This window comes from Sesamum indicum, linkage group LG3 (genome assembly GCF_026168435.1).
Source record: "Sesamum indicum cultivar Baizhima isolate 11 linkage group LG3, ASM2616843v1, whole genome shotgun sequence".
NCBI lineage: Eukaryota > Viridiplantae > Streptophyta > Magnoliopsida > Lamiales > Pedaliaceae > Sesamum > Sesamum indicum.
In genome coordinates this window covers 31,237,492-31,257,985 of record NC_142659.1, presented here as the reverse complement: position 1 = coordinate 31,257,985, position 20,494 = coordinate 31,237,492, and the positions used below count along the sequence as shown (strand labels likewise).

The 20,494-nt window shown below is 36.6% G+C and overlaps 3 protein-coding genes across 5 annotated transcripts; all 3 read left to right on the top strand.

The window, feature by feature from the left end:
* Positions 1-6,016: 6,016 nt before the first annotated feature.
* LOC105159546 (alpha-(1,4)-fucosyltransferase) lies at positions 6,017-9,114 on the top strand. Its single transcript, XM_011076652.3, has 3 exons — positions 6,017-6,829; positions 8,075-8,248; positions 8,396-9,114. The coding sequence occupies exons 1-3, from the start codon at positions 6,347-6,349 to the stop codon at positions 8,960-8,962; spliced, it is 1,224 nt and encodes a 407-aa protein (XP_011074954.1). The 5' UTR covers positions 6,017-6,346; the 3' UTR covers positions 8,963-9,114.
* Positions 9,115-9,458: 344 nt separating this feature from the next.
* Positions 9,459-15,031, top strand: LOC105159545 (protein TIC 40, chloroplastic). The gene is made up of 14 exons (XM_011076651.3): positions 9,459-9,845; positions 10,557-10,668; positions 10,841-10,898; positions 11,006-11,023; positions 11,179-11,440; positions 11,630-11,736; positions 11,815-11,875; positions 12,283-12,361; positions 12,992-13,032; positions 13,531-13,576; positions 13,860-13,954; positions 14,164-14,267; positions 14,397-14,444; positions 14,561-15,031. The coding sequence occupies exons 1-14, from the start codon at positions 9,644-9,646 to the stop codon at positions 14,615-14,617; spliced, it is 1,290 nt and encodes a 429-aa protein (XP_011074953.1). The 5' UTR covers positions 9,459-9,643; the 3' UTR covers positions 14,618-15,031.
* A 342-nt stretch (positions 15,032-15,373) lies between these two features.
* On the top strand, positions 15,374-19,813 carry LOC105159544 (D-isomer specific 2-hydroxyacid dehydrogenase family protein). Of its 3 annotated transcripts, none has more exons than XM_011076650.3 (10): positions 15,384-16,094; positions 16,798-16,931; positions 17,123-17,267; positions 17,363-17,490; positions 18,086-18,157; positions 18,494-18,620; positions 18,707-18,831; positions 18,922-18,963; positions 19,212-19,424; positions 19,543-19,813. In XM_011076650.3, the coding sequence occupies exons 1-10, from the start codon at positions 15,929-15,931 to the stop codon at positions 19,609-19,611; spliced, it is 1,221 nt and encodes a 406-aa protein (XP_011074952.1). In that variant the 5' UTR covers positions 15,384-15,928; the 3' UTR covers positions 19,612-19,813. The 3 variants fall into 3 exon arrangements, with proteins under 3 accessions (XP_020548117.1, XP_011074952.1, XP_020548116.1); XM_020692457.2 differs by having other exon boundaries at positions 15,953-16,094; positions 16,793-16,931; XM_020692458.2 differs by lacking the exons at positions 16,798-16,931; positions 17,123-17,267 and having other exon boundaries at positions 15,374-16,094.
* Positions 19,814-20,494: the final 681 nt, after the last annotated feature.

The window sequence follows — 20,494 nt, the reverse complement described above, 5'->3', positions numbered from 1 at the left end:
AGAAAGTGTCAACATGATAACACTCGTGTACAAATTCATCAGGATCCAACACTTGTATAGATATTGCACTCATTGCATAGTTGCATAAGATACATATAAAATCCTGTGGTTTACAAGAACAAGTCTTTTCCTTCAAGTCAATTGTGTATCTTGCACCATCAAAAAATTGTATCTCATAATGTATGTCTTCAGACTTCACTAGGATACAATCTGCTACTTTTTTCAAATCATTATCCATAATATTTTTTTTATCTTTGGGCATAATTTACTGTCTTCCCACAACCTCTCAGCCCTATCCCTAAGCTGTTGCATTGTAGTCATTACATACTCCCTTATCCACTCCAACATTGTCAGACTTCGAGTACGTACCGAAATGACTTTTTGACAATTCTGAGTCTAGCTTGTCTTGCAACCACTCAAGCCATCTTACATCTAAATTAGCTATGTCTTGCATTATTTTTTAAAATTGACTGCCTATAGTAGTCTTTGTTGCCTTCCATAAGGCCTTCTTGTAGCCCGACCCCTTGAATCCAGCAGTTTTCATGTTACCATGAAGATGTCGCATGCAAAATCTATTTTCTACACCAGGAAGAACCTTTTCAAATGCTGGTAAGAGGTGCTTTTGTTTGTTTGAAATGAATGTGTTGGTGTCATCCCTTACAATGTTCAAATCTTCTTTTAATAATGTTAGATACCATTCTTAATTGTCTTTGTTTTCACTTATAACTACTGCATATATAAGTGGAAATTGGTCATTATTTGGGTTGACACTTATTGCCATGAGTAGGACACCCCTATCAGGGCCCTTTAAATGGCAACCATTAACATTTATTAATGGCCTGCACCCGCTCAAGAATCCATTCTTTACTGCTGCAAAACACACATAAAACCTTTTAAATTTTTTCTTGCTTGTTGCATCAGCATCTTCTAGGTTCATGATTATTGTTGAGCCTGGATTCTTGTTTCTCAAAGCGCCAGCATAATCCCACATTTTTTCACATTGCTCAGCGTCATCCCCTTGTATTTTTTGCAAACATCTTCTTTTTGTCGTGTATGTCTGTCCCCTAGACACATTGCAGTTTAGCTGTCTGATTACAACTTGTCTGAAACCTTTCGCACTTCTATTGAGATCAAATCTAAATGTCTCCACATACTTTTGCAATAGCCAATTTATCCTCACGTTCTTCACATTGAAACTGACCCCATAATTATAGACATGATTGCACTCCTTGATCTGAAATCCCAATTCATCTCTTATCTTCAGTGCATTAATATGACATGAAAACCCGACGACCCTACATCTTGCATAAATCCTCCTTTTGTGATTCTTATTATCACAAGATTTCTTCTTGTCATAATGTCATGAGAATTGACAACCTCCCGAAATTCTTTTTTGTGACTAAATTTCAGTCTCAATGCAAATCTAGGATCAAATTTGTCATCGGGACAGAAAACTTGCGCCTTCCAAACATTATCATCATCGTTGTTCTTTTGATTATCAAATTCATCTACTCTATCACCATCGGTATGATCATCACTATCAAACCGCATCTCATCTTCAAAACCATCTTGCAATATATCAGCTCACTTTGCTTCCTTTCTCTACATTCTCATCAAAACACTCATCATCCTTATCATAATCAACACTTTCATCTCCATCGAATAAATCATCATTAGAATCAGTAACCCATTCTTCAGTTTATCTCATATCTTCTTCATCCATATTCCAATTAATAAGCAAGTCATATTTACCTGCAAATATAAATAATAGCACCAGTCAACTATCAATAGACACAAATAATTAAATTAAAAAGAAGGAGGCAATTGCACAATAAGATTCTCCAATACACCCAACATGTGGGCTACCCCTCCTTTAATTTATTTGGCATGTTCTCTCAACAATACCCGATAAATAAATTAAAAAAAAAAAAACACCCAACATTATATAGTAGGGGACCACATTGCATATTGCGTGCTTCAAAGTTCAAACAATAAACAAAGCATACTCATCATCCTCAAAATCTACATTACCAACTCCTACTTCAAAACCACACAAAATACAACAACATCAAGAGCCCAACAACTTAGAGAAGTTTAAAAGAAGAAAAAAAAAAAATCACCATAATCGGACACACCACCCGACACCAATGAAGCCGGTCGAAGGATGGGCATCAACGCCATTTATTCGAATCAACCATGAAAACCAATTTCCCCCCTCTCAGATTCAGATTCTCAATCAGACATTTTGGTTAATTTTCAGATTCAGATTCTAATTTTGAGGCTAGGGTTTTCAAAGGGGAAATTCCTTCGTTGGCGGTGTGAAAGGGTGTTCAGCAAGTTTTGCCCTTTTTTTAGTCTTTAGAAGTCAACAACCTCTATGCACGTGACTTAAAGGGATTTAACGGCCGTTAAGGCCCATGTGCATGGCACATGGGCTCTGCCGTTAAGTTGGGACAAAAAAGGTTTGTTTTTAGATTTAATGATACCAAAACTCAAATCCGCAATAATTATAATATCAAAAATAAAATAATATTTTTTAATGATACCAAAAAAGATTTTGGCCGCACTTTGGCATACATTAACAAACACATACATCCATTCATTAATTCATTTTCTATATATACATATGTACATATATAATAGTGTATGTTACTTGTGGGTAACAAAAACACACCATTCTCATGATATACATATATCCATCCATCAATACCCTCTAATTCACTCATCATCGCCATTCTGAATTATTCAACTATTAATATATTAGAAATTATTAATACAACGGCACGAAGTTTACAAAAGCTACAACTTACATACACACTTACATACTTACTGTACATATATACTTGCATGCATGCTGCACAAATTATTAATGAACACTACTCCTAGCTACTGCATGCAATTAATTATATATATATATATATATATTAATTTGATGAGACGGACGCGCGTACCTAGCTAGCTACTAATTTATTAGTTAATCACGTAGCAAAAGCTACTTGGATAAAATTGCATCAATGAGGCGTCGGAACGTTGGCTCATCGCAAGGAAGAGTGATTCCGGTAGTAGTTGTAGTAGTAGTAGTATTATGATGATCAAATCCATACTCCTCCGCTGCCCTATCAAGAAGCTGCTGAAACAATGGATTCTTCAACAACGATAAGGGCACAACAAATCTTGTCATTTCACTACCCACATACACCACAAAATGCCCTCTTGGTGCAATTTTCCTGCCATCACCTTCTGCTGCTGCTGATCTCTTCTTACCCATTACTATATATACTACCTAGCTGCTACTTAATATAATTCTGCTGCACCAATATGCATGTACTACTAGACAACAAATTTAAATATATATACTACTGATTGATGATGAATATATATAGATATATATATAGAGAGAGAGAGAGAGGATGGCCGTATCTATTATATGTGGATCGGAGGGGTTATTGCATCCAAGTGATATGATCATACTGAAGGGAGATAGCAATGCATCTCTCTCTCTATATATAGAGGGCTTCAAGGGTGGGCTGCATGCCCCCGCTTTAATTATATATATATATAAATGTGGTGTGTATAATTATTGGTCAATATTCTTGGGATATTATAGTTGATGGTGATGTGGGCGCAGACATGTTGTCTGCACTTGCTCTGCTCATCTATAGCGTGGTTCATCCAATTAGCTAGAGATTATAATTTCTGGATGCAAGTCCAACAAACTGCCACTCACAATCAATTAATATATGCATGGCAAGGGCCAATTAGGTCCACACAACATTAATAACTGAAACTAGCTAGCTACAAGATGATCCCTTTTGTTGTAGCATGCAGGATGTGCATGGATATTGGATATTCTTGCCACTAGCTACATCTGCAGTTGTTGAGTTCGTGCAGCCCATATCAACATGAGTAGTGCACATGGGAAAGCTCCAAGGAGTTTTGCTGCAGCCTGCCATCCTCGTTCTCATCATTCTACCACGTTCATCACAAAAACCACTTTCATCTTCCATACTTGTATACTACTCTTGTATTCTCTTTTCCGTTGGCCACTACATCTCCACTACGTTTCAGAATCCAAACAATTGCCATTTTGGATGAACCTTATAAAATCAAAGCCCTGCCACTCTACTATCAAATAATTCCAAGTTTTTACTTGTTTGAAAATTTTTGCATCACCTTACAACTGTTTTACCAAGAATTGCCAGAAGAAACATACTGTATTAATTGTTTAAAATTCTATGATAGCAGGTGCTTAGGCCTATAAAATACTTGTAATATGATGTTAATTATTCAAGTAAATAAATTTAAAAGTATAAATTAAAAGATACTCTCCTCTTTCTTCCTCAAAACTATAGAAATACATTTGAATCCATCAACACATTCTATCCCATACTGAAATGACATAAATTTGGGACAACAACGTGAGTTTTCGTATATAATAACATGTTACCTCAATTTGAGCTTTGTACATAATCTTTTTTCAGCAACTTCACCTACATTCAATATCTTGGCTTGTCTTTTTTAATTTTAATTTACATCAACATCAGTTGAATCTAAATTAATTATATATTTATACTATATAATTCATAGTAACAACACCAACCAATTTACACTATAGGAGGGACTTAGATCTAATAGCATTATTTCAAGGCACAAGTATATGTAAAGAAACGAGCAAAATATTTTGAAACTCTCTCTTCTTTGAATTCTCATTAACTTGAAATTGAAAATTCTTCCATCACTTTCTGTGTTTGGACGTCTCTGTTAGAAAGCCCAAAAAGGGCATAGCTTTAAATTTTGTGGGAGGAAAGAAATTTGCAAACTTTATTATTTTTCTTATCCGAGGAAGCTCACAGTAATTGCATTACATATGCAACTTCATTCTTATTTTTACTCGTCGTGGCAACACTCGGTCCCCACACACATATAAAAAAATTACACTCTGAGATGAAGAGAAAACATTACAATTACTATTTTTGCCCGAAAAAATAAATTAAAGAGTAGATTTAGATATTCAAAAATTGATACGATAATTTTTTTTTAATAGTTGATGCGTATAGGAGTCCAGCAATACAACAACTTTTTTGCTAAAATTTAAAATCAAAGGAGGAACTAACCTGCAAAACAAAGATTAACAGTTTGATACTTAAGTCAGTAATGATTTTACTAAATAAATAAAGGAAAACTCTAGAAATATGATATTAATGATCGAATATGATGGTGAAGTGATAAAATTTGTGGGGGGAGCAAAAAAAAAGTAGCTAGGAACCGAGTGTGGAAGAGAGTGAGAGTATAAGATCTTGTATTTCCACCATAATTGCACAAAGACCTCTTTTTATAAACTATTGTAGAGCAAGATCCAAAAAATAGTTGGAGCAAATAATACGTTGTCAAAAAGTTGCAACTGTTAATTAAATAATTAAAAAAATAGTTCATTATTTAGACTTATCGAAAGAGTTTTGGTCATTTAAAGAGGTCTTACCAGCTCTACCCAAGAATTCGGGAATTGGTTGATCTGTTGCTTGAAGAGTTTATTTTCGATCGGATTATTTGAAATTAGTTAAAGGTTTTTTAGTATGACATGTCATAAGATATCAGCAATCTACGTAACGTGTCATTCTATTGTAGGCTAATTCACCTTGCTAGATTGGGTTTGTTTTCTAAGTCTGTTAGGTTAATAAGAATACAACATATTGGTCCTATTCTTAATTTTCCATCAATACTTAACAAAAAAAGTCATGCTCAGCGTACGTGGCATTAAGTTGGGTGGGGGTGACGTGAGGCTTCAAGTCATTTGGAATAAGTTATGAGACTCTTATTCTTATTTTACTAGGATACACAATTAGATTACAATTCATCTAGTCTAAAATATAAAAAGATTTTATAACTTCTGGAGTATAATAATAATAACTTAAAAATACTTTTGCACATTATTCCACTTCCTTAGAAACAAAGACATGACTCTTTTTTCTTTTATTTTTATTGTTTGTCCAATCTCCATCTATCTTCTTTGTTTTTGGGGTGTAGTATGTAGAATTTTCCGTTGTCAAGACCACATAACAACTCAGACTGAATCCGCTGTACAAGGAAAGCACAACTCCTGGTTTTTGTGTTGACATTACCACCAACCGTCGTTTCGCTACAACCTAATTGAAAAAACACTCATTCCCATCCACCAACCATCCTAATCAGATTCATCTCTACCAAAACCATGAAAATTATTATTAGTATGTAGAAAAGAAAATCTCTGCGTCTGCGGTATTTCTCCTTTCTCTTTCACCTACTCAGCCAGACAGAGAGAGACAAAGGAGACACTCCGATTCAAACAATTTCTTGAATTCTTCTCATTATGCAATTGAAACCCATCAACACCTTTGCAATAACACTCATGTTAGGCTTTGTACTCATCATCCTCTTCCTAACAGGCTTTCTTCAACTCCCATCTCCCACTTCCTCAATCCCATCACCCAAAGACTCGCTCTTTTTGACCCTCTCAAAATCCGGTGCACCCCAACCCTTCAAAGACTTATTCAAAGCATTCACCAACTGGGATTCCCAAGTGGGCTGTGCCCAGTTCAGGGAGAAACACGGAGATTTGTTGGGAAATGGGTCAAAGATCTCATCTTTGCAGAATGCTGATGGTGAAATCCAGTGTGGTGACTTACAGATGAACCACGTCAGTGTTCTGGTCAAAGGGTGGACTTGGATTCCTGATAATATGGATAATTTGTATAGCTGTCGGTGTGGGTTGAGCTGTTTATGGACTAAATCTTCTGTTCTTGCTGATAAGCCCGACGCCCTATTGTTCGAAACCACCACTCCCCCATTTCAGGTAATTACTTCCTTCACTTTTCCCAACTTAATTGATTCTGTTTATTTTTGAGAAATCTGTATTTCAGGGTTTCTGCAATCTTTGTTGTATGGTTTGCCTTTCCTTTATTTCTGCGAGAGCAATGTGCAATTTTAGCATACTCTGTGTTTCGATTGTTGTACCTCGATGTGGCGGTCCGTAGCTTCATCAGTTCCCTAGTGTATGGTTTTAACCTTGCAGCAAAACAACGTACATTTGTGTCATCAATTAGTACATTAAGATGGTATGCACTTAAGATGATAATTTAGAACGGCTCCCAGTAAAAGTGAATAACTTGATTCAGAAACTTGCAGTTGAGCTTGTAGAAATGCTTTGAGAGAGTAAAGATTGCTGTCTATGTGGTTTCTTCAAATGCATGGCATGCTTGCCAGAAATTGTGTAGTTAGAACTTCTCTGGTAAAAGAAAAGGAAAGAGGATCTGTTCCATGTGAAGCTCAAGCTCTCAGCAGGATCAATATCTAAAACCAACTAGAATTCACATCGCTGTCAATGATGTAACACAATATCTTTTATTGCATAACGGATAGCTGGGCAATATCTTTTTAGCCGCCTCTGTTATTGAATTAAGATCAGGTTAGCTATACTTTTTCTAAGTTGAACTGAACCTATCACAGATCAGATAGGGCCCTGGAACTAGTGGAATTGAACTATCTCATGACTCTCTATTCCAAGGTTTCTATGGTAAACCACTCGCCATAATTAGCCTTTATCGCCAATAGACCTCCTTCTGTGATATGCTGTAGACGGTTCCTAAGGAGCAGTTAAGCAGGACAAAACAGAAAGAATAGGTGAATACAAGCCTTATCACATTGGCATCATTACACCAGTACTTGGTGTCAACACTGAGCCATATATTTTGTGTAAATCATACTCCTTCTGTCGAGCAGACACCTTATGTGATTTTTATTGGCAGGAGTAAGAAAATAAATAAATTCCTTGTACAGGGATCACAAACTTATGAGTTGCAGGAAATTTTTGGAATCAAGATTTTCAGTATTTATTTGTTTCAAGTTCCTGTTTGTTGAACTTTTCTATGAAAGAAAATTTCTGCATTAGCGCATCTGGCTACTTTCTTTATTACAACAGGTATATTCTTCATGGTCAAGTAAATGAGGCACCATATTCTTGCTGTGTGCTGACCATGCCCTCTCACAGCGAGCTTTTCATTTAGCTTCATGATACTCAATGTTATGTTTACTTTGGTAGAGACGGGATGGCGATCCACTTCGTGTATATATGGATCTTGAAGCTGGTAGAAAGAGGTTGGGCTATGAGGACATTTTCATCAGTTATCATGCTAAGGACGATGTCCAGTCAACTTATGCTGGAGCCCTCTTCCATAACAACCGAAATTACCATATAAGTTCCATTAAAAACAATGTAAGTGTGTTGCATGTCCCACGCCATCTTTTACGTGTTGATTGTTTTTATCTAATATTTGACTTAGTCATTATACATTATATTGAGTTCATTTCTGCCTTTCGTGGATATCGAAACTGAAATTGATAAAAATACTTGTATTTTAAGGATACTCTTGTTTATTGGTCTTCATCACGGTGCTTACCTCAAAGGAACCAACTCGCCAGAAAGCTACTGAGCTTGCTACCACATCACTCCTTTGGCAAGTGCTTGAACAATGTAGGAGGGCTCGACAGGGCACTCTCCCTATACCCCGAGTGTGTGAAGGATCCTAATGAAGCACCTAAATGGTGGGACCATCTGCACTGTGCCATGTCCCATTATAAGTTCGTCCTCGCAATCGAAAACACTATGACAGAGAGCTATGTTACGGAGAAACTCTTTTACGCTCTAGATTCTGGAGCAGTTCCCATATATTTTGGCGCCCCAAACGTCTGGGATTTTGTACCTCCCCACTCAATAATAGACGGAACACAATTCAGTTCCATGGAGCAACTGGCTTCTTACATCAAGTCTTTGGCAAGTGATCCTGTTGCTTACGCAGAGTATCATGCCTGGAGGAGATGTGGTGTTTTAGGTAATTATGGGAAGACTCGTGCAGCTAGCCTAGACACGTTGCCTTGCCGGCTGTGTGAAGCTGTGAGCAGAAGAAACGGGAGAGAGGCAAAAACATAGAAAACCAGCTCTTGTTGTTGGCAGTGCTATATGTTGATTTTGTTATTAATTTTGTGTCCCATTAAATTGAATGACAGTACATATAAGCACTGAGAGTGAGATGTAGAATCACTTCAACACTGAAAAATCAATCATACAAAAATTTTGCATCACATCACAGACGATAAAGAGAAAAGTATAAATTGAATTAGTCATATTCTAGAAGAATGAATATATTTATATTGCCAAAAACTGAATCAAGGACGGCCAAGTTAAAAACTAAGCCTAAATTGGCATTTTAAGTATTGTAGTTATGTAGTTATTAAAATGCCATACCCAAACATATAGCATATAAAATACACTTTAGCCATGAATTAATTGATCAACAAAATTTTAATCTAAAAAATTATGATTTAGCAACTTTCAACAAGTTAAAAATTATTAAATTATGAATTATAATTTTATCATTATTAAAGTTAAAGCCCTTAAACTCCAAAAAATTAATTTGGGGCTACAAGTACGAGGAACCCGCTTAGACGCCCCGCATCCCATCGACAGTCTCGTTGACACTTTTCTGATTTGGATACAGTACAACGCACACTAGGAGTAGGAGCTTCCGTCTCTCGTTTTCTCCTCTTCCTTTCAGTTCTTGGATAACCTGAGCTAAGCACAAATTATTGAGGTGGTTTTTACTGCGCAAAAATGGAGAATCTTGGGCTTGTTTCATCCCCCAAAATTATGTTTGGAGTCTCCTCAAAACCCAGGGACTCAATTTCCAGCACACCGTTTGTGGGTCTTCCAAATTTGCTCAAGAAACCCGGCAAGCATGGCAGAGCCCCCAATTCCACTTCCTCATTTACGGTTCTCTCTTTTTTTAAGGCGCCTAACGCCACCAAAACTATAGGTAAGCTCTTCTAATCTTTCTACGACTCTTATTCAGTTGAGCTCTTTTATGTGTTTGTAGTAAAGATGCAGTCCATTTTCACTGATGTATTCCAATCTCGGATTTGAAGGACTTAGTAAGGTAGTAAATGATTAGACAGGTTGCAGGTTTGTTAATAACCTTTACCGTTGTAGGCAACTTATCAGGCCTACGTGTTGAATCATGAATTGTTCGCACCTTAACTATAAAGAGCTTTATTACTTGGGACTTGGAAGTTGTTCCAAAAACTCAGTAAGGAGTTCAAATTGTGAAACTGAATAGAGTTAGGACAATAAGACTTCACTAAAGTTTGTAACTTATTGCCGTAACCTAACATGGCATGTGCAAAATGAATTATAAATGAAATAGAATTGATACTGTATTATCATTTGTGAAAAGGTGGAAGGATGATTGAGACAAAGCAAAATTATCTCAAAAACTTAAGGAACAGAGAGCTTCTTATGTAACTATAAAGCTCCACTGGTTCTAATCCGGCAATCCAGCAGAAAAATATTCACTTTTGAATAAGTAAATAGGGTATTAGATTATTAAAGAGTAGCATGTACTGGAAGTTAAAATGATGCTTTCATGTTTATTTCCGTCCTTGACTTGCTTCAGCGAATGCCTTACTGCTTTTATGTCGATTTCTTCATCTTGTTTGGCTGTTTATCCTTTTATTTCAATCGTCTATAGTGCCAGAGAAAGTTGCAAGGGATTGTTTTGCCAGCATTGCTTCAGGGGGCCAAGAAACATCATCAGTTGGTGCAAATCCACAGCTTTCTGTGCCGCCGCCTCCTTCTCATGTGTAATAATCTATATTGATGCTTTTCTTGTCTATTTTATTCTTAGCCATTTTGATCACTGCTTACAACTTTTCTTACCTAAAACATGGAATATGATCTTTTTATTGAAGATGGCATGCTGTCTGACTTTTTCTTTGGGCCTCCCTCCCTCCATGTCTCTCTCTCTGAAAATAGGGGCTCACCTCTCTTCTGGATTGGTGTTGGTGTGGGTCTCTCAGCACTTTTTTCATGGGTGAGTACTCGTGAATTGCTTGTTCTTTTCCTAGAAGTTATATACCTATGCTTGCAACTTGTTGGTCGATCTTAAACTTTTCACTGACTATTTATGTTACCTTTCAGGTGGCTGGTAGAGCAAAGGTGAGTTACTTTCTAAAAGTTGTCCAGACCATCCAGAAGTCGGTGTACCTTCTTATGAGATCATATGCAATGCACTTTGTATGCTGCAACAGGCTTTAATAAACTGCAGTTGCTTTTCATGTCTCTGATGTTTCAACAAAATCTCATTATTACAGAAATATGCAATGGAACAAGCTTTTAAGACCTTCACACAACAGATGAATGCTCAGAATAACCCATTTGGTAATGCTTCCTTTTCACCTGGATCACCCTTCCCATTTCCTCCAGCCACAACTCCAGCATCAGATTCATCTAGGACATCTACACCTGTGGCATCTCAACATGCAACTGTTGATGTGCCTGCAACTAAAGTGGAGGACCCTCCATCCATATCTGTCAAAGATAAAGTAGAAACAGAGAAGAAACCAAAGAAATATGGTATTTCACAACCGCTTAGTGTCTCTAATCTGTAAATTACTTGTCTTACTGTCAAAATTATATGCAACCATGTGTTAATACTTATGGAAAGATGAATTAAATTGTGTCATCACTCTTCTTGGTGAGTCCTCCATCATTATGATCCTGAGTTCTTACAAACACTTGGTAGCTGAAAATATTTCTTTGCAGCTTTTGTAGATGTTTCCCCAGATGAAACACTACAGAAGAATGAGTTTGAGAACTACAAAGAATCAATTCATACAGAGACACCTCATGATCCCAAATCTTCTCAGCCAGTAAGAACTCTCATCAGAGGCTTCTCTTCTACCTTAAATAGCATTATCATTATTTAATTATTTGAACATCGCGAAAAGGTTTCTCAAAATGGCACGGCTACAAAGCAGGGAACAGGTGCTTCAGCAGGCCCCTCCACCAGTAAGTTTGGAAGTCATTTCCTGCACGTAGATATGTGTTTACAACAACTTACTGAGATGTCAAATCATAATTGGACTTTTCAAAATTCAAAAGATTAAGGAGATGTTTTATCTATCATCACTCCCTACAAAAAGATTAGTCTTGGAAACAAAAGCTCCTATACTTATGTCAAATTTTATTTTGATCTTGTTCTACAGCAACTGAACATTTTCATTCAATCTTGGATATTCTTCATTGATGTTGGCATTGGACTCTGCACATTGCTGATATTTATCATGGTTCTAATAGGTTTTCCCTTGCTGATCATATTTGCAAATACGTTTTCTCCCATTCTCTTGGAGGAGGTTTATTTATTTTGTAAGTTCTGTTGAAAGAGCCCAAATAAGCTATACACCTTTCATGAACAGGTAAAACTAGCCCTCTCTTGTCAGTGGAAGCTTTGGAGAAAATGATGGAAGATCCAACAGTACAAAAGATGGTTTATCCGTAAGATAGCGTTTATCTTCATATTCTATTCTCAGATGTACTCTTGTAAAATTGTTAAAATTTTTATTTTACATGTATCCCAGGTCAAATGCTAATTCGTCAATTCAAGTATTCAGAGAAACTGGAGATCACTTTGATATCTTTACCCCATGAAAGTGCTGAAATTTAAGACCTTGCAAATGACATACTTAAGAAATCTTATTTACGATGTTACTTGATCAAGCACTTAAATAAATGATGTTGTGTTGAGTTTACATGACCTGGAAAAATGACATACAAAACATCAGCAAAGATGGTTATAAGATTTTGTGTGTCTCTGTCTTTGTTCTATTCCTTGATAACCAATCTTCAATATGTTGTGAATGTCAAAATTCAGCTTTATGATCCTTTCTCATATTCTAAATAAGAATTAGAATGCTTAGTAGAATATTGCTAATAACAAGGCCTCTGGCGTCCTATTCGTTGAAATAAGTAAACCACATTATGTTATATATGATGTGTCTCTCAATTATTAGTGAATTCCCCCAAATACTATTTCTTCACACACACTATTTACCTAGATCATCGATATGCTACCTGTCCTGTGATTATTAAAGTGTGTGAACCTACTTTAAGCTTGTTATGTGGCAGGTACTTGCCAGAGGAGATGAGAAATCCTACCACCTTTAAATGTATGTTCTTTACTCCATTAGATTTCAAGGCATAAGAATGCATAGATTTTCTAGTTCTCTAGAATTTAATTGTATATAAGCTGCATTACTTGCTACACATTTTGTTACGAAAGGGTAAAAGCAAGTATCCATTAGTTTTCTATTTGCAGTGGCTTATCAAATAGAGTAATTTTTACTAACAGAGGCTTACAAAGTCAACAAGTCATTTATGCGTGATTTATCCTATTATTATTAGTAAAACCTAATTTGGTGAACACGACAGAAAGCTGTAAGGAGAATGGAATATTTTCCTGCTCTGCTGGGGACACTGTTTGGGAAATTGCATATTCCTTCTTTCTGAAGCTTCCAATAGCATAATCTTAGACTCACCAATAGCCTTAGATTTCTGAGTCTCTTTCATAATCTTTTTGAAGATGTGCAGTCTCGCTTTTCCTCGTATGATTTGCGTTCTACTCCTAAGTTCTTTTATTATAGTTTCTAATGGCCTTTACACTACAGGGATGCTACAGAATCCACAGTACCGTCAACAACTTCAGGACATGCTGTAAGTATATTTACCATGATCACATGCATGTATTTGGATTTTTGGTGATCGTGAGATGCTCCTCATTAACCAAAAAGTTTGAATTTGTTAATTTCCATGGCAAATTTTGTTAATGTTATGTCACTATGTACATAAATGTATATCACAAAAAGTTATAAAATGAAAAAGTAGCTTATTAGTCGGTCGAATTGTTGATCTGGTGCAATAGATTGACCTCTTTTCAATAGTTCAGAATCTTATACTGTAGTGATTTTAAACTTCTTTTTCTGCTCTATATTCCCAGTAATAACATGGGGGGAAGTCCTGAATGGGACAATCGCATGATGGAATCATTGAAAAATTTTGACCTTAGCAGCCCTGAGATCAAGCAGCAGTTTGGTGAGTGACTGAGTGTTGCAACGTTAATGGCTCTCCATATTTTAATATCATAAATTTCAATTTGGTGCATAATGAATTTTGCATTTGTCTTGAATGTATAATGTATTTTGTCTTGCATTTGTGTTGGTGCATAATGTATTTTTCATAATGGATTTTGTCCAGACTTTACACTTTCATCCTCTTAGTTCCTTCTCTTTTTGTTTATTCAGACCAAATAGGTCTTTCTCCTGAGGAAGTCATTTCTAAAATCATGGCCAACCCCGATGTTGCTATGGCATTCCAAAATCCTAGAGTTCAAGCAGCCATCATGGATGTGAGAAATTTCTTGTTGGTTTCCTTAGTGCTGCCACGAAAAAGATGGCCCATGTTTAATTTTCTTCCATCTGAATACCATGCTTCTTGTTGCTCCACTTGTTAACTTTTTGAAAGTTTTGATTTGCAGTGTTCTCAGAATCCTCTGAGTATTGCCAAGTATCAAAATGACAAAGAGGTAAGATAAAATTAGCTTGAGATCTTTGCAAACTGAAGCAGTCAATGTGTAAGATTTGGTGCAATTAGACTTTGAACATTGAACTAATGCATGGCCATCTTCTCTTTTTGTCTCAGGTTATGGATGTGTTCAATAAAATATCAGAACTCTTCCCAGGGGTAACAGGTTCTTAATTCTCTTTTGCTACTGTAGTAGCAAGTTAAGTGGGTTATGGACGCTCTTTCATTTCCCGGGTAAATGAAACAACCAAATCCCGGTGCATATTTAACGACATTTCTGCCTTATGATATCCACAAAGCTCCTCCGCAATTCTCATGTGTAATCAAGACGACAACGACATCACCGTCCTGCTATATCAATGCATCAGCAAACCCGATATCTGCTTTTTTGTCAAGTTTGAGCAAGATTGCTGTAAACTTTGCCTCTCCGTCCTGCTTATGACATTTTTTGTTTTTTAATCTTGTAGCAATAGTTCTTCCAAGTTTTTTATGTGCTGCAAATTTTGGTAGTTGGTTCATCCATTTGAGGTACTAAACCATGTACTCTCATATACTTGTGCCTTTATGTACAAGCTATTACCTTGTTTATCCGGTTTTTGGTTTAAGATGAATGCTTAGTTTACGTATTGAGTGAATGTGTTTTGTTGCTGTTGATGGTTGATAATATATTTAAGATATATAACATTCTAGAGTTTGTCAGTTAATTTTGAGGGAGATTGCTCGAACATTGTCAATAAAATTTGAACTTGAGATTATGATTTCTCTCCAGTTGGATACATTTACCCTGAAGTGCAAAGTGGGCAGCTAGACATGGCACAACCATTTTATGGAAGCCGATACTAATCCCCCTTCGTCTACTGGTCTCTTGTTATTCTGGATTTGGTTACCGTTTTTGTTTGTTCATCATAAAAAAGGGGAAAAGGTGATCAACACTGATGGAAGCCGGGTGCTAATTTAAACGAGAAACTATAATTGAAAAGGAGCAAGAATCAGAGTGGTTGCAGGTGGTAGTAGTGACAATAAACAATTCATCACCTGCATTAAGCTTCTATCTCATTCTTCAACTTGACATGGAGGCCCCGGGAGAAAAAGGAGGAGAAGAAATGAGTTAGTTGCAGAATGATGACAAGGACGAGGATAGCAAAGTCAAGGAGGCTGTCAACAGTCCCCATCGGCTTCATGATTGTGTTTACTCTTGTCATGATTATTCAATCACCCGCTTCCTCATCCAAAAATACAGCATTTCTTGGAGCTCTTTTTATTCACAAACTCGTTGTGGATGGTTCCTTCCTTCTTCTTGAATCCAAATTTTTCTACTACTAAAGAAATGATGCATTTCTGCACTTTGGGATATTTTATTGAAGAGAAATTTGATGTAGTGCTGGTGGGGCCCATCCCCCTCCCACCTATTCTAATAAAAATGTAGTCTTGTCAATTATGTCCGTATTGTAAAACTCTTCCGCTACCATTCTTCTCTCCGCCTTCATGTATCGTAGCACCACCACCTACCCATCTTTATCAACTCTCCTCAAAGCCTTGCTCGGTGAGATCGGAACCATCGCTACTATAAGAAGCACCTCATCCTCCCAGCTTTTTGCTCCTCCCCGTTATACTCCTGCTCAGCATCACCGTCACTGTTTCTCTTCTCCAGGTATAACCCGCATCACACCAATCTTTACTAAATTACTTCCAATTCTTTTCCCCTTATGTTTGAATTCAACTGCTATGTTATCATTTCTCCAACCTTGCCTACCGGTTTCTCGATGAATGCGAGTGGATGGTGCTTCTGCAATCGTTAGTTGCTCTAAAGGAAATTACATTTTCGTGAAAAAAATTACCAACTTCTTATTTCTTTCTTCTCTATTATTTCCTGTTTCGTATGCTAGTAAATGTTTGGATGATTGAGATGTTACTATGAGTGTGCTGGTTAATTATATGATGCCTAATTCTGTAATCTTAATTTAGCATTTGTGAGACAATTGAATTGCATATTTTTTATTTTCGCCAAATAAATTGTGATAACTAGATAAACAAACTTGTGTTACGCAAAAAGTTGGTGAGAAGTAATGTTTCGCTGTAACTTTTTTCTTGATTCTTGACTTCGTATGTTGTATATGAAACTAGTTTCCAGCCATTCATCTTGGGCCTACCATTTTATCCCATCACTTTCCTCATGGAGTCAAAATGATGAGGTTCATCACCAAGTACACCTGTCTAAATGATTTCACTAGACCTTCTGCACATTAAAAAATGGGATATACACACTCATTGAGTTGATGTAAATATGCATGTTACTTATGCGGTTTGAGTTTTCATTTCGGCGTGCCATTTAATTCATTGCTTGCTCAGTCCAGGTTTATTGGGAAACTTCCAAGAAATGACTGGTGACAGTGGCAAGCCCATCACACGTGTTCTTTTTTGTGGACCACAGTTCCCTGCTTCACATAATTATACAAAAGAGTATTTGCAAAGCCATCCATGCATAAAGGTGCTTTATATTCTTGGATATGGTAGTAATCTCCACGCATTTGTTGGTAATCTGTTTAATACTAGGATCATAGTATATCCATTTATAACTGGGCTTGTATTTTGTAAAACTAAGTATAATTGAAGGTTGCCTTCTTCTTTTCTATTATTTTCCTTGTCCGTCCACTGAATTTCTTTTGTTCTATTTGCTAGGTTGATGTGGTCCCGTTAGATGATGTGCCGCATGCTATTGGAAATTATGATATTTGTGTTGTAAAAAATATGCGGCTGAGTGCAGATGTCATTGCTAGAGCAAACAAATTGAAGCTTATTATGCAGTTTGGAGTTGGTCTAGAAGGCATACCTTCTTCTTTAGGGCTATATCCCACACGTTAACATATTCTGAAATTGTTCATATTAACTAAACATAACACGGGCATTTCTGACATGAAGGTGTTGACTTAAATTCTGCTACAAAACACGGAATTAAGGTTGCCAGGATTCCTGGCGATGCCACTGGAAATGCAGCTTCATGTGCTGAAATGGCCATATATCAGATGTTGGGTCTCCTTCGCAAGCAGGTTGGTCATGTTCAATCTTGCAATTCTCAATTTTGTTTCTTATCTACTCCATCATTTAAGTTGGTGAATGTGTCTAGATATGAGAAATATCAACCTTCAATAAGTTGCTGAGGCATGAGTTGCTGTAATTTTATTCAGATAACTTTGAGAGATTATACAATGACTGAGATGTGTTTATTTCACATTCCATCTTATTTTGTATAGGCGCTTTTTTTGTTAGTTAAATGACCTGATAGGGAAAACATCAGGAAACCGGATATTAAAAGAAAACCAAGGTGTTCGGTTGATAATATTTAGGACGATTTTGGTTATCTTTTCAGCTTTCATACGCTAAATTCTTTTTTCGCCTTTATCAAATATTAAATTAATTTGTTATCTAGAGTTTCTTTTTCGTCCAGCTTTCTTTCAGTTAGTTTATTTAGTAAAATTGGTTCTTGGATTGTATACGTCATCTGAAGAAATATCTCCGTTTCTGTGTGAACTATCTAGCAACACATTCATGGCATATGCACTTGAAATTGGTGCTCTGCATAGAGCTCCCTAAACTGGTGTTTTGTATGTACTTAGTTATCTATGTTTATCGCAATGGCTACAGTATGAAATGCAAGTTGCCGTGAAGCAGAAAAAACTTGGAGAACCAGTTGGTGACATGCTGCTTGGAAAAACGGTGAGTTTCTGTTTTTATGGTCTCCCTTTTGAAATTTTTATATATTTATTTCTTCATGTTAATGCAAAAGTGAACTTGCAGTTATTTCTTTTTCCTGCTTTCCATGCAAGAATCACATCCTTATTTGCTACATTTTCATTGATTTGCATATTTGATTGGATATGTAATGCATGTTGGTTATATATTTATTTCTTCATGTTAATGCAAAAGTGAACTTGCAGTTATTTCGTTCTCCTGTTTTCCATGCAAGAATCACATCCTTATTTGCTACATTTTCATTGATTTGCATATTTGATAGGATGTGTAATGCATAATACTGATTCCTCATTGCTACAGATATTTATCATGGGATATGGAAATATTGGGAACCACTTGGCAAAGCGCTTGCGGCCTTTTGGTGTGAGCATACTTGCTACCAAAAGGAGTTGGCCTTCATCTTCGCAAAGCTCATGCAAATCTGACGGTATGAATGTTTACTGTGTTAACAAATAAATTGTGGAACAAATATAGAAAGAAGTTCTTAATTAACATGCAATCAGATGCTTTTAGTGTCATACAGTGAAAATGGCACCCATAATGATCTTGTGGATGAGAAGGGTGGTCACCAAGATATTTTAAAGTTCGCAAGGCGCGCTGACATAGTTGTTTGTTGCTTGGCAATGAACAGTGAAACAGTAACCATTTCCCCATGTTTCATGCATATTTTTAAGTTTTAACTGTTACTTCTCAAGGCAAGTACTTACTTTGCATGCAATTGCATTCAGGCTGGCATTGTTGACAAGGATTTCATATCTTCCATGAGAAAGGTTTGTTATCTTATTTATAGAAATTTGTTTTAGCTTACATGCGCTGTCATTTTTCTGGAGGGTATAATTTTGCGCTGCCCCTAGGGTTAGCTTTGGGTGACTCCTGGATTTCTCTTGCCCTGCAGAAACTATTTTAGTTGTTTCTTTCTCTCATTCCTCTGCTCTATGAGCGTTTGTTTCTCAAAGAAGATTTAGCTGGTCTTTAGTTTTATTTACATAAAGCACTTCCTGTCGAATCTTTATTGTAGGGTGCTCTTCTAATAAATATAGCCCGAGGCGGCCTGCTGGATTATGAAGCTGTACTCCATCATCTCAAATCAGGTCACCTGGGAGGGCTAGGGATTGATGTTGCATGGACTGAGCCATTTGATCCAGATGATGCTATTTTAAAATTCCCGAATGTCATAATCACACCTCATGTTGCTGGAGTTACTGAATGTTCCTACAGATTCATGGCCAAGGTATCATCACAGGAACCTAACTTTAGCATTGCGGTCTCAGGTTATTTCATAATTTTCGCTGATACATAGTTCTCCAAATCTCCTGAAGTTATGAATCAACCTTGATGTTGAATCGCAGGTTGTTGGAGATGTTGCCCTTCAACTCCATACAGGAACACCGTTCACTGGGGTGGAGATTGTCAATTAAGCAGCAAGATACAGGATAGTCATTATAAACAATTTGAGTTACAGAAGCTATGAAGAACATTTTTCCATTTTATCCATGATTTGGGCAAATAATTCTTGAATAACACCCTTCGTTCCCGGAAATAGCTTTTTGTATCTGAGGCCAAAAATCTCTTTAGTACAAACTACTATTAATGCATCCGATTTTGTTTTACTGATTAAAATGTGAGCTTTATCAGCAACAACTTGGAGCCAGTCTGAATAACCAAAGCACAGATGGAGAGAAATTCCTTCACCACAAGACTTAAAATGTATGATTGTAGACAAGTTATTCTGTCCGTGCACAGTTGGATAGAGTTTGATTCGTCCATTCTTTACATTCCTCTGGAGATGCAGAGGGATGTGGCAGCTGACAATGCAGCACTTTTTGTTGCTGTAAAGAATTACCTTAGCCAGCATATTTGACTAGTATGAAAATACAAGTAAATAGTGGCAGAGCACAAGAAACATAGAATGGTTTAACCTCCCAAACTTTCTCCAGGCCTGCACCACAAGAAACATAGAATGCTGTTATCATTTTCCAGATGCTATGACGACAACTATGTTACAAAGTAAACACCCTTTTCCGTAATTGCTTTCTCAACCCCGTCATATAACTCTGTTGTCATTGGATGAAATTACACTTGAACCAACATCGTTGGGGTATATTAGCAGAGAAAGCAGCAGAAAATTCTTGTATTTCTCTAAACAGCAAGCCTACGCTGGCATGAAGTCAGTTGTACATGGATTGTGATAGTCTAATGCAACAAATCTGATTAAACAAGAGTAGGTATGTTTAAAAGTGGATGTAGCAGTCGTTATTCTGATTTCTGAAGTGGATACTCACGGCCCAACTAACTGCAAAA

Bases quoted from the DNA above. Each gene is read 5' to 3' on its own strand.
- LOC105159545 (XM_011076651.3), top strand. From the start codon at position 9,644: ATGGAGAATCTTGGGCTTGTTTCATCCCCCAAAATTATGTTTGGAGTC. The intron at 10,669-10,840 runs GTAATAATCTAT...CTCTGAAAATAG, and splicing joins CCGCCGCCTCCTTCTCATGT to GGGCTCACCTCTCTTCTGGA. The intron at 14,268-14,396 runs GTGAGAAATTTC...TTTGATTTGCAG, and splicing joins TTCAAGCAGCCATCATGGAT to TGTTCTCAGAATCCTCTGAG.
- LOC105159546 (XM_011076652.3), top strand. From the start codon at position 6,347: ATGCAATTGAAACCCATCAACACCTTTGCAATAACACTCATGTTAGGC. The intron at 6,830-8,074 runs GTAATTACTTCC...TTACTTTGGTAG, and splicing joins CCACCACTCCCCCATTTCAG to AGACGGGATGGCGATCCACT. The intron at 8,249-8,395 runs GTAAGTGTGTTG...TTGTATTTTAAG, and splicing joins TAAGTTCCATTAAAAACAAT to GATACTCTTGTTTATTGGTC.
- LOC105159544 (XM_011076650.3), top strand. From the start codon at position 15,929: ATGTATCGTAGCACCACCACCTACCCATCTTTATCAACTCTCCTCAAA. The intron at 16,932-17,122 runs GTGCTTTATATT...TCTATTTGCTAG, and splicing joins AAAGCCATCCATGCATAAAG to GTTGATGTGGTCCCGTTAGA. The intron at 18,158-18,493 runs GTGAGTTTCTGT...TCATTGCTACAG, and splicing joins ACATGCTGCTTGGAAAAACG to ATATTTATCATGGGATATGG.